The sequence below is a fragment of the Pseudorca crassidens genome, chromosome 12 (genome assembly GCF_039906515.1).
Source record: "Pseudorca crassidens isolate mPseCra1 chromosome 12, mPseCra1.hap1, whole genome shotgun sequence".
Taxonomy (NCBI): domain Eukaryota; kingdom Metazoa; phylum Chordata; class Mammalia; order Artiodactyla; family Delphinidae; genus Pseudorca; species Pseudorca crassidens.
The window spans coordinates 24,228,840-24,242,111 of record NC_090307.1 but is presented as its reverse complement, the minus strand read 5'-3'; the positions used below and the strand labels follow the sequence as shown (position 1 = coordinate 24,242,111).

Genomic DNA, 13,272 nt, shown 5'->3' with positions numbered 1-13,272 from the left:
TTCAAGAAACTATTTTCTATGAATATTTTTCCAAGAAAAATTAAATATTGACCTCTCCTAATAAGTACTATAAAATTAAAGACCTACAGTGTTATATTGAAGTGAGGCATTTCCTCTAATAACTATTAATATTTTCAGAGAATTAAATGTTACCTATACCTGACATCCATTCACAATGGACTGGAAACCGGAGCCACAGAGCCTATTAACAGTGACAGCTGGGGTCTCTTTTGGGATTCCCACACGCAAACCAACATGTCTTGCCAAGTATATAGCATCTGAAGAAGTCTGGAACAGAGGGAAAGAAAAAGAATTTCCTCTATATATCTAGGAATTAAGAAGAAGGACACAATATAGTAAAATGTTTACAATTTTTCAAAAATTATAAATTATACGGCTCTAAGGTAGGACACAATGCATACAGGTACAGCATATTTTATATAATACGTGTTAATGATTTGAATAAAAACTGTAATTCGGCCAACTCGATTTTAAACAAAGTATGAGAAATCCTTATATTAAAATCTCAGTAGAACACAGAATTTCATAACAATTAGAACTGTTTAAAAATGGAATACGCTATCTCGAAGTAGTATGTTCTTTAACAGAGGAAGCATTAGAGGCTATGGTTCTCAACCTTGGCTGCACAGTGGAATAACCGAGGAAGCTTTATTAACACAGTGATGCTCAAGCTCCTAACCAAACCAATTAAACCAGAAAGGCTGGAGGTGGCCACAGGCATCAGTAGTTACTTTTAATAGCACCCAGGTGATTGTAATGTGTAACCAAGGCTGAGGCTGGCTGACCTAGGAAGGGGAAAGATGAACAATGGTCAGGAGAATAAGAGGTGGGACTAGACTACTGCTTCCCAAACTTTAAAATGCATACTGGGGCATCTTGTTAAAATGTAGGTTCTCAGTAAATAGGTCTAGGACTACCTGAGATTCTGCATTTCTAACCACTGCCCTGGTGAGGCCAATGTTGCTGGTCCAAGGACCACACACTTTGAGTAAGAAGGGATGAAACAACTTTTTTTTCTTTTTAACAATAACAACAGCTTCTATTGTAGAGAAAGCTAAAGCAAATTTGATAAAATGTAAAGTTACAAGAATAGTACAATGAACACCCTAAAGTTACCTTGATGGACCAATTCTTTACGTTTTATCAAATTTGCTTTAGCTCTCTCTACAATAAAGGTACATTAGTGCCTTTAACACCAAGAACCTTAACACCTCTCAAAATAGGCAGGACATAAATATATAAGTTCAAAGTATAGTCGATTCTTATTATGTGTAGATTATATACTTGCAAATTCACCTACTTGCTAAAATTTATTTGTAATCCCCAAAATCAATACTTGCAGCACTTTTGTGGTCATTTGCAGACATGTGCAGAGTGGAGAAAAATTTTAGCTGCCTGATATGCACGTTCCTAGCTAAGGATGAACAAGGGGACACTCTGCCTTCTTGCTTCAGCTCTCATCCTAGAAATAGTGATCTTCCTGCAGTCTATTTAGTTTTATGCATTTTTGTGCTTCTTGTGGGTGATTTTACTGTTTAAAATGGCCCCCAAGTATATAATGCTGAAGTCCTTGCTCTCCAGTACCCCTAAGTGCAAGAAGGCAGTGACGTGCCTCACAGAGAAAATATCTGTTAGATAAACTTCATTCAGGCATGAGTGATAGTGCTGTTGGCTGTGAGTTTAATGCTAATGAATCAACAATATATATTAAATACGGTGTCCTTAAATAGAAACATATATAGAACAAGGTTATGTACTGATCAGTTAACAAAAATGTTGTGACCGGAGGCTCACAGGAACCTCACCCTGTCGTTTCCCCTGGGAGCAGTGGTTCAATAGTTGCTAATTCGGTGTACACGGCAACTATATAAAACATAACTACTGTGAATAACGAGAATTGACTACCATGAACAGTTGTGTGCCAATAAATTAGATAATTTAGGTAAAGAGGACAAGTGCCTAGAAAGACACAAACTACCAAACCCAACTCAAAGAAAAATAGACAATATGAATAGACCTATAACAAGTGAAGACTGAATTAATTAGTAATCAAAACACTACTCACCAAAAAAGCCCAGACTGGCTTCATTACTGAATTCTACCAAACATTTAAAGAAGCATTAATACCAATTATTCACAAACTCTTCCTAAAAAATAGAAAAGGATCACTTCCCAACTCATCATGAAGCCAGAATTATCCTGATATCAAAACCAGACAAAGACATCACAAAAAAGTACAGATTAATATCTCTTATGAATATGGATATAAAAATCTCCAACAAAATACTAGCAAACAGAATTCAGCAATGTACAAAAAGAATTATATGCCATGACCAGTGTAAGGGTCATCCAGAAATGTAAGGTTGTTTCATCACCTGAAAGTCAATTAATATATCACGTTGTATCAACAGAATAAAAAACAAAACTCATACGATCATCTCAATTGACATAGAAAAAGCACTTGACAAAATCCAACACCTTTTCATGATAAAAACATTCAATAACCTAGGAAAAGAAGAGAACTTCCTCAACCTGATAAAGGGCATCTAGAAAAACCCATATAATCATACTTAATGGTGAAAGACTGGATGCTTTCCCCACAATATCAGGAACAAGACAGGGATATCCATGTTTTGTCTCTTTCATTCAACATCAGAGGTTCTAGACAGAGCAATTAGGTAAGAAAAATAAATACATAAATAAAAGAAATCCAGATTGGAAAGAAAGAAACATAACTATTTCTACTCTCAGATGACATAATGTTATATATAAAAAATCCTAAGTAATCAACTAGAAAACGATTAGAAGTAATAAATGAGTTCAAGGTTTCAGGATATAAAATTAATATATAGAAATCAATTGCATTTCTTTTTTTGAAAAATCAGCTGCATTTCTATACACTTGCAATGAACAATCAGAAAATGAAATAAGAAAACAATTCCATTCACAATAGCATCTAAAAGAATAAAATACTTAAGAATAAATTTAACAAAAGAAGTGCAAAACATATTCTGACAACTCTAAGACATTGTTGAAAAATTAAAGAGGATTTATACAAGTGAAAAAACATGCCATGTTCATGGCAATATTCCTTCAATTGACCTACAGATTCAAAACAATCTCTATCAGAATCTTAGCTGACTTATTTGTAGAAATGGGTAAACAGATTCTAAAATTATCAAACTGCAGGAGACCCAGAATAGCCAAAACAACTTTGAAATGAATAACTAAGTAGGAGGACTCACATTTCTTGATTTCAAAACTTACAAAGAAGCAATGATGATCAAGACAGTGTGGAACTGACATAAAAAGGACAGACATATAGATCAGTGGAAGAGAACTGGGAGTCCAAAAATAAAATCATGTGTCTATGGTCAACTGATTTTCCATAACAGTGCCAAGACCATCCAATGGGAGAAAGAATAGTCTTTTCAACAAATAGTGCTAGAACAACTGGATAGCCACATGCAGAAGAATGAATTTGGACCTGTACCTCAAAATATATATAAAAATTAAATCAAAATAAATCAAAGGCCTAAATGTAAGAGCTAAAACTATAAAACTTAGAAGAAAACATAGGGATAAGTCTTCATGACCTTAGATATGGAAATGGATTCTTAGATAATGACACCAAAAGCCTGAGCAACAACAACTGAAATTGGGCTTCATCAAAATTAAAAATTTTCATACTCCAAAAGATACTATTAAGAAATGAAAAGATAGCAAAGTATAGAAAAATATTTACAAATCATGTATCTGTTAAGGGACTCATATCTAGGATATATAAAGAACACTTATGACTCAATAATAAAAAGACAAATAACCCAATTAAAAAATGAGAAAAGGATATGAATTAGACACTCTCCAAGAAGATACGGCAATGGCAACAAGCTAATGAAAAGTTGTTCACATCATCAGTCATCAGGGAAAGGCAAATTAAAACCACAATGAGATACTACTTCATATTCACTAGAATGGCTATAATAAAAAGACACACAATATAACAAGTGTTGACAAGGATGTGGCAAAAATGGAACCTTCATACACTGTAGGTATGAATGTAAAATGTTTCAGCTGCTTTGGAAAACAGTCTGAAAGTTTCTGAAACAATTAAATGTAGAGATACCATATAGCCTAGCAAGGTATACACCCAAGGGAAATAAAAACCTATGTCCACACAAAAACTTGTACTTGATGTTCAAAGCAGCATTATTCACAAGGGACAACTGTGCACCTTTTTCTGAGCCTTATCCCAGCTCTAAGAGCTGAAAGCGCTCAGCACAGGAGGTGGCAGTAGCCTCAAGTCTTCTCAGCCTGCCTCACACCCTTCTCAGTCTGGAACCACCTTAACGAGTCAGGAGAACAGTGATTAGGGCCTCAGTACTGTCAGTGGCAATGCACTCAGTGTAGAGCCTCCGTCCCACCAATGAGGTCTGGGAAGAGTAAGACAGTCCCCACTTCATGGCCACACTTTGAAGGAATATTCAGCTTTCAATTACTGCAAATGAATCATCTATTTTGTACACCATACATAGCAAGGTAGAGGGTAAAGGAGCTTCTCATTTCCCACAAAACACTGACCAAGCTCCTACTGTGTGTAAGAAATGATGGGAGATGTGTTGCATTGCTTGGGTTTGCTACCCTCCTTAGTGGCACACAGAGAGAACCAATTTACTTCAAATAAGTCAAGGAGATTAATTTGCTATTTAAGAAGCAATAAAATGTATCCCAAGTCCCAGACAGATCCCAGATAGATATATAGTTTCTGAATATATGTTCTTTTGAATTATATACATCCTTTTGAATTATATATGCCATTGCTTCTGGAGTCAGAGGACTCCTCAAATTATGAATACCTTCAACTATTATTAACTAGTACACCATTACAACACGTTAAAGGAATTATTTTTAGAAACTGATAAAAGAAAGCAATAGGAATGAAATGTCCCTTCAGCCCTACTAACCTGTATGACGTTGCCTACAACGACACTGTCGATAGTTTCAGGCGAGACTTTGCCAGCAGACAAGGCAGCCCTGGCAGCAGATTCAGCCAAGTCAGTAGCTGTGAAGTCTTTCAGAAGACCTCCATAAGCCCCAAAGGGTGTCCGCTTAGCAGCAACGATGAACACACCTATTGCAAAGAGGAGAGATTTATGAGCAACTACAGGTTAGTCAGTGTCCCTAACATGCTTTAAATAATTTCATTGTGAACCTTATTGTCAAGTACAATTTTCAATTAAACAACTAAAAATCTTTGTCACATAATAATACATAGAATGGGTCACCCTCACAGAAGCAGTACTAAAAGTTATCATTTTGATCAACACCTACATGCTGGTACCAAGAACTGCACTGCAGGCTACGATGTAAATCCATTTTGGCTAGATGACATTCTTATAATCTGATGATTTGCAATGCTAGAAACATTTGTTTAAAACGAAAGGCTTCTTCTATTTGCTGGAGTATATTGCCTAGTCATAGAATCAAAGAATCTCCCACTAGAAGGTACCTTAAGGTTGTTTGAGGCCAACCACTCATCCTATAAGAACATCCTCTAGAATATTCCTGACAAGAGGTCCTCTCTAACTTCTGCTAAAGAACTTTCAGTAAGAAGGCATGCTCCATTGTGTGAAGCAGTGTGCCCGTGAACAGGCAACATAACCTAACGATTTTTTTTCTCGTACTGAGCTGGGCTTGGCTTACCAAGTGTTCCATCTACCAATCGTAGTTCTATCCAAATGCATGCCAAACTCAGACAGATTATATAGCTTCTAGAACATACACTGCTTTGAATTTGTATTACATATGTCACTGCTTCTAGAGTCAGAGGATGACTCAAATTACAAATTTCAAATAATGTGAACTATTATCTTTTACTCTTAGAATAAAATGAGCATAACAGATAAAACAGATGACCTTTATCATGGGTAGCCCCTCCAGTATCTGGAGTCAGCTAACCTGTAAAATTCCCCAGACCTAATGACTCTTTTCCCAAATACACAAAAAGCGTTCTTTCAACAGTTCTTTATTTAACATTAATTCTGGTTGTTTTTCCCTAAAGACACTCTCATTTGCTAATATCCTATTATAACGTGTCAGTTAGAATGTAACAAAGTTTCCTACATCTGACCTAACCACAAAGGATAGAGAGGAATTATCTATACATCTATTATTGCAAAGACTACAAATTTGCAGTATCACTATTGGTTCGATTGGTGTCCCTGTACAGATAAATACAAATTGTCCCTTCCCAAGGCACTCTACTGCCACCTGCCAATATATATATATATATATATATATATATATATATATATATGGTTAACAAATCTACAATGACTATGATATGAGTGGCACCCACTAGAGTTGTGAAATGCAAAGCCTGCATACTGGGGAACTACATCGGTTACAGCAGCTTCATCACACTAACATTTATTAGGCACCTACTGAGTACTAGACATCTCATCACTTGTCATATAGTATCTAATCTTCCCAACAACTCTGCAAGGTAAATATTACAGTTAACATACAGGGGCACTTCCTGTATGATGGACTTCATGCTTGATGCTTCGTATACACTAACTACATTTTCCCAAAGACAATCTGAGCACACATTTCCACATCTTGCCAAGAAACTGAGGGACTTTTAACAATGGGTTTGTACCCAGATATTGACCTATAATTGAGACCATGCAAACATTATACCACTATTGTTATCTGCGTACAATTCTCCTGTTTATGTCAGAGATCTCTTTCCATGGAACAAACTAAATCTATCCTAAAAAAAATTCCAGCTTCTTCTTTCATTCCTACTTTGAGAAATTTACAGTCTAAAAGAATGTTAGGAGCAACATATATAACTATACTTTAGAACAGATCCAATCAGTTTTTTACAGATAAAATATTCAGATACTTACAAAATGCCATAAATATTGGTTTGGTGCACTACAAATGTTTTCCTCTGAGATGGGTTATTCTGGGCCACTATGCCTTCCTGTAAACATCCTCTAATCCTCCTTGATTAATAGTCTCTGCCTATTTTTATACTGGTGTTTGCTTTATTTCATTTTTCTTTCCCCTTTGCTTGCCTTCTTCCTGATTTTGGTACAGTCCTGCTCTGGTCATCGCCTAGTATGCTCCTATTTGACCAACTCTCCGGTAGACACTGACGATATATAAGAATGGCTTCCTCAAGTCCTTGGAGAATGAACAAAAGTAGGCAGATGTAGAGTAGATATGGGAAAAGGGAATAACACAGGGTGAGTGTCCAAGTTATTTATAACCTCTAACTTGAAGGCCAGCAGCCCACGCTAAATAGAATGGCGAGAATTCAGAAACTCAAAGTCTTGCTGGCTTGAAGAATCAGAGAACTGAATTTATCGCAATCACAGATACTGGAAACTGAGGGGGGGATCTGTGAAAGAAAAGCGCTACAGTGGGGAGCCCAAATATCTGGCTGAATCCTTTATCATGAACCTGTGGGGACAACTACAACCACCTCAGCTAAGCCTAAATGAATTAGTTAGATCTGAGCTACTGCCCTCTACAGGGGAGACAGAGTGTGCAGTTTGAGTTCAGCCAAATTAACTGCCTGCAAAAATAGTTAACTAAATAATCGGTAAGTCAATACTTTTTGGAAAGTACCAGAATCCAGTCCCTACAATGGCTCACCTGCACTGTCCACCACACAATCCAAAATTTATTCACCTATGAAGAAACAAGAAAATACAGGCATATCTCAAGAGTTATTACAGGTTTGGTTCCACACTACTGCAATTAAGCAAGTCGCACGAATTTTTTTGTCTTCCAGTGACTATAAAAGTTACGCTTCTACTGTAGCCTGTTAAGTGTGCAATAACATTATGTCTAAAAAAATGTGCATACTTTAATTTAAAGAAGACTTTATTGCTAATAAATACTAACCATCATCTGAGCCTTCAGTGAGTTGTAATCTTTTTGCTGATGGAGGGTTTGAAACATTGCGAGAATCACCAAAATGTAACACGGACACAAAGTGAGCAAACGTTGTAGGAAAAATGTCACCAATAAACTTGCTCAGCTGCAGGGTTGTCACAAACCTTCAATTTGTAAAAAACTGCAGTATTTGCAAAGTGCAATAAAATGCCATATGTCTGTGTGACTCATTCTTGAGATAAAAGAAAATCAACAGCAACCAACCCCAAGATGACCCAGATGTTAGCATTAGCAGACAAGGATTTTAAAGCAGCTGTCTATCATAACTATGCTCAAGGATGTATAGAAAACTTTGTTCATAATAAAGGATAGGACATCTCCACAAAGAAAAAAAAAGCTTAAAAAAAAGAACCAAAGTGAAAATTCTAAAACTGAAAAATATCTGAAATAAAATATACACCAAATGGGAAAAAGCAAGTGTGAAAAAAAGAAGTGTAAAAGCAGAATGGAAGTGAAAGGAGTAAGATTCAGTGACCTTGAAAGAGATAAATAGACATTACCTGATCTGAAGAACAGAGGAAAAAGATGATTGGGCAAAACAAAACAAAACAAAAAACATGGGCAAAGTCTGACAAAGGAACAAAGGCAATTCAATGGAGAAAGGATAGTCTTTTCAATAACTGGTGCTGGAACAACTGGACATCCACACGCAAACAACAACAACAACAAAGTAGACAGACCTTACACCTTTCATAAAAATTAGCTCAAACTGGAACACAGACTTAAATCAAAAATTCAAAGACTATAAAACTCCTAGAAGATACCAAAGGAGAAAATCTAGACGACCTTTGGTTTGGCTTGGTGATAACTTTTTAGATACAACACTAAAAGCACAATCCATGAAAGAAAAATTTGGACTTTATTAAAATTGAAAACTTCTGCTCTTCAAAAGACATTACTAAAAGCACAAAAAGACAAGCCACGGACTGGGAGAAAATACTTGCAAAACACTTATCTGATAAAGGGCTGGTATCTAACATATACAAAGAGTTCTTCAAACTCAATAATAAGAAAACAAACAACCCAGTTAAAAATGCATAAAAAATGTGAACAGACACCTTACCAAAGATACTATACAAATGGCAAATAGCCATATGAAAAGATGTTTGACATCATGTTGTTAGGTAACTGCAAATTAAACTAACAATGAGATACTATCCCACAACTATTAGAATGGCTAAAATCCAAAAAACACTGGCAATACAAAACGTTGGTGAGGATGTGGAACAAAAGAAACTCACCCACTGCTTCTGGGAATGCAACATGGTACAGCCACTCTGGAAGACAATGTGGCAGTTGCTTCCAAAACTAAAACTAACCATACTCCACTCATAGGATCTAGTAGTCACACTCCTTTGTATTTACCCCAGTGAGTTGAAAACTTAGGTCCACACAAAAACCTGTATACAAATGTTTATAGTGGCTTTATTCATAATTGTTAAAACTTGGAAGCAACCAAGATGTTCTTCAGTAGGTGAATGGATGAACTGTGGTACACTCATACAATGGAATATTCTTCAGCACTAAAAAGAAATGTGGTATCAAGTCATGAAAAGACATGAAAGAAACTTAAATGCATATTGCTGGTGAAAGAAGCCAATCTGAAAAGGCTACACACTGTATGAGTCCAAATATTTGACACCTAGAAATGGCAAAATTATGGAGACAGTAAAAAGACCAGCGGTTATCAGGGGTTGGGGGTGGTAGGGAAGGAGAAATGAATGGGTAGAGCACAGGGACATTTTAGGGCAGTGAAACTACTCTTTATGATACTAAAATGGTAGATACATGCCATTATACATTTGTCAAAACCTATAGAACTATACAACACAACAAATGAACCTTAATGTAAACTGTGGACTTTAGTTAAAAATAATATATCAGTATTGGTTCATCAATTGTAACAAATGTACCACATTAATGCTGTTAATAATAGGGGATAACGGAGTGAGGCGAGGAAGTATATGGGAATGCTCTGTACTTTCTGTTCAATTTTTCTATAAAACTAAAAGATAAATTTACAGATTCAAGCTCAGTAAACTCCAAAGTGAATAAATGCAAAATACACGCACACACTCACTCATCTTGGCACATCACTGTCAAACTTCTCAAAACGAAAGACAGAATCTCAAAAGCCAGATAAAATGATATATTGCATACATGAAAATGATTCGAATTGAACGTTGACTTTTCAGAAACAATGAAGGCACGTTTCATTTGCTTCTCCATAAATTTCCTGTCATGAGTTTTTTCCTTGTATTTCATAACCTAAGAAAGCATTTTTGTGTGGGAAGTGCGTATGGTGAAATATGAGAAATCTACAAAAGAGTGTGCGGGTGTGAAAATGAAAATGAAAGCAAGAACTTCCCCTTTCCTTACATCACGTCTGCTTACTTGAAGCTCCCAGGCTGTAAAGGTTAGCATGAGCAAGGCTAAAACTGAACTAATACAATTATTTTGAGTGGGGAAAAAGCTATTAAGTGTATTTTTTAAAATAATCTGGCATGTGCAGGTACAAAGACTAGACAATCTAAAGGATTTTTTCCTGTAATTTCATAAACTGGATACCATGGCAATAATTATTTGATCTGATGTCGATTTTATGTGGAAGTTGAAAGGTCTAAAACTTAACAATCGGTAACACCCAGCTAAGATCTTGTGTATTTTAAAAGGCTCTGAAAATTCAGAGGTTAAAGATTTTTACTGAAAGACAATGAAAAGACATATTAATCCAGAGCATAGTGAGTCAGAAACACCAGGAAAGGGTCTGGCAATGTGGCAGATGTGACCACAGAGGCAATGTGGCAGGCAATGTGGCAGATGTGACCACAGAGGGAAAATAACACTAGAAGAGAAAGAGGAATTCTGCCTTCCTTTCTATTACATTGTTACGCAAATATTTACTCATTTAATTACAGCAACTGCAGACAGCAACCAAAGCTAACAAGGAAAACTGCTGCTTCTGTATCCACTTCAGTTTCAGGATTCATCTGGCAGCTCCCTGACCCCCGCCCCCGCCTGCCCACCTCACCTGCCTTGAAGGGTTGCACAAACATTCCCAGCAAAGCTAAGGAGCAGTAAGAGAGTTAATATTTGTTGAGTGCAACCCTTCTACCAAGTCCTGGGATTGGTGCTAATAAAAACCCGGGATATTGGTTCTACAGAAATCTGATAAATTAATGACAATCTTTACCAAAGTCAATTATGCTCCCATTCAAATGTGTCCTTTTCCCCACAAGAGTCAGTCGCACGTTCTCTCTTACCCACTAGTCCTGCAAGCACCTAGTATGCTACTTGAGAGAAGTATGTATCTGTAATGTATTCTAACCAACCAATAACAATCAAGACACTAACTACCATTAGAGACAAGCCATTCTACCTTTCTGGACATCAGTAAAACAGGGAAACATTCCCTGTAAAACAGTTTACAGTTTCCCTGTAAAACAGGGAAATGGATAAAAATACGATCACTAACTTTTAACACCATAGTGAATGGTATCCCAAATTTATAAACTTCATACTTCCTTAATGCAGGTGTTGATGTACATCCTTTCCCCTTCCTGGGTTCATAGTTTTCATCAAATTTTCAAAGGGGTCTGTATTAAAATAAAGTGGTCAGAACCCCTGATAAATTCTTATACAGAGAAATCAATAAAAATATAATTTCTTTTAAAGATGATAGCTCATGACCATGCAGCTTTTAAATAATTTGGGTTTTCTGAATACCTCATCTAAAAAAACTCAATATGCTGCTTTATTAAATTCAGAATTGTAAAGAGCGCTGACAAATTAAATTACATCCTCTTATCTCAGAATACCTATTTCTCACGTGAACTGTTCACATGTCATTTTGGCTCTTCTGAGCTCCAGATCCCCCTAACCAACTGCCTACCTGATATCTGCACTTGAGCACCTCAGTATTCTCTTACAAATCTGTCCCTTCCCCAGTTTTCCTCACTCCATAAGGAGTATCATCATGATACTCATGATATCATCAAACCAGAAACCTGGTCATTCTTGACATTTCCTTCTCATTGACCTGCCACATCCAACCTATCACCAAGTTCTGTGAAGTCCAACTCCAAATCTATCTCAAATCATTCCTCCCCCTTTTCCCCAACTCCACTGTCCCTCACTTGAGTCAAAACCATCATCTGATGTTGCCTGGGCCTTTGCAATAGATTCTTAAATTCTCCTTGCTACATGGACAGCCTCATAGCCCTGAGGAAATGGGGGCAGATTGGATATCAGATCCTGTTATTCTACTTTAAGGTAGGAGATTGCCTTCTTTTGAATTTAGAATAAAACCCCACCTCCTTCACAGAGCCCACAGGGCCCTGGACCACCAGAATAATGGTTCTCAGTTCCTGCCAAGTGTTCTTCTGCCCGGGGCCTTGATATATAAAGTGTTCCATTTGAAGGTTCGTCAAAGGACACATAAAGTAAGGATGAGCTTTCATCCTTATTCCACTGACTGCGACCATCTGTTATGAAAAGGGAGTTTACATTTTTTTTTTAAGTTAATAACTGTAGAATTTATGTACTCAATGACTGCACTCTTCTGGACTCACTCGAAAGAATAGAAGGGAAAAGGATTAAGGAAAGTCCTCCAACAGATCGCCACCAAGCATTGTGGGGGGGAACGGAAATCCATTGCCGACTGCAAGACAACATTCCTTCCTTTCCCCCAAGCCCCGCCCACCCTCTGACCAAGTCCGAGGCCGCCGGGCTCCTGGGAAAGGCACACCTCCGCCCCAGGCCGCCTCGTGCTTATGGCGCCGCCCCAGTCTTCCAAATAGCTAACCTCGAACTAGGTGGGTCACTACCGCGCGAAGGCAAATGACCTTCAAGGTCAGAAGCAAGTAAACCGTGGTCTCAACTCTCAGCTGGAAGTTGCCGGGAGATCACTGTCGCTAGTGCCTGACAAGTATGTTTTCTCCTAAACCCAAACAGTGCTTTCGGGTTGGGGTTTTATCAAGTCCCCTTTACTGCCTAGGAGGCCTCGACTCCCCGCCGGGACCGGGCCCTTCCCCACCCCCCACCAACCAGGGGCGAGAGAGGCGAGGCTGTAGGGGTCACCTCGGAGCAGGGCCATGGCGGCGGGCGGCAGCGCAGGGGTCCTCCTCGGCGACGCTGACGTACCGCCCCGGGCACCCGGACTTTAAGCGCGCGGGGCGGCGCCAGCGTGGCTTCGGCCGCGCCTTTTTACCTACTTCGCGCCGCTCGGCCAGGGCTCGCTCTCTCTTTTGGCACGACGCGGCCCTCTGCGCCACCCCGTGG

The 13,272-nt window shown here is 38.0% G+C and overlaps 1 protein-coding gene across 1 annotated transcript in view; it reads right to left on the bottom strand.

The window, feature by feature from the left end:
- Nucleotides 1-13,210, bottom strand: part of ACAA2 (acetyl-CoA acyltransferase 2) — a 43,537-nt gene extending 30,327 nt beyond the window's left edge. The window contains exons 1-3 of the mRNA XM_067699126.1: nt 13,072-13,210; nt 4,986-5,152; nt 160-288 (exon numbers count right to left, since the gene is read on the bottom strand). Of these exons, the coding sequence (XP_067555227.1) occupies nt 160-288; nt 4,986-5,152; nt 13,072-13,087 (312 nt within the window). The 5' untranslated portion in view covers nt 13,088-13,210. The remainder of the gene's footprint in view (nt 1-159; nt 289-4,985; nt 5,153-13,071) is intronic.
- Between the last annotated feature and the right edge of the window lie 62 nt (nt 13,211-13,272).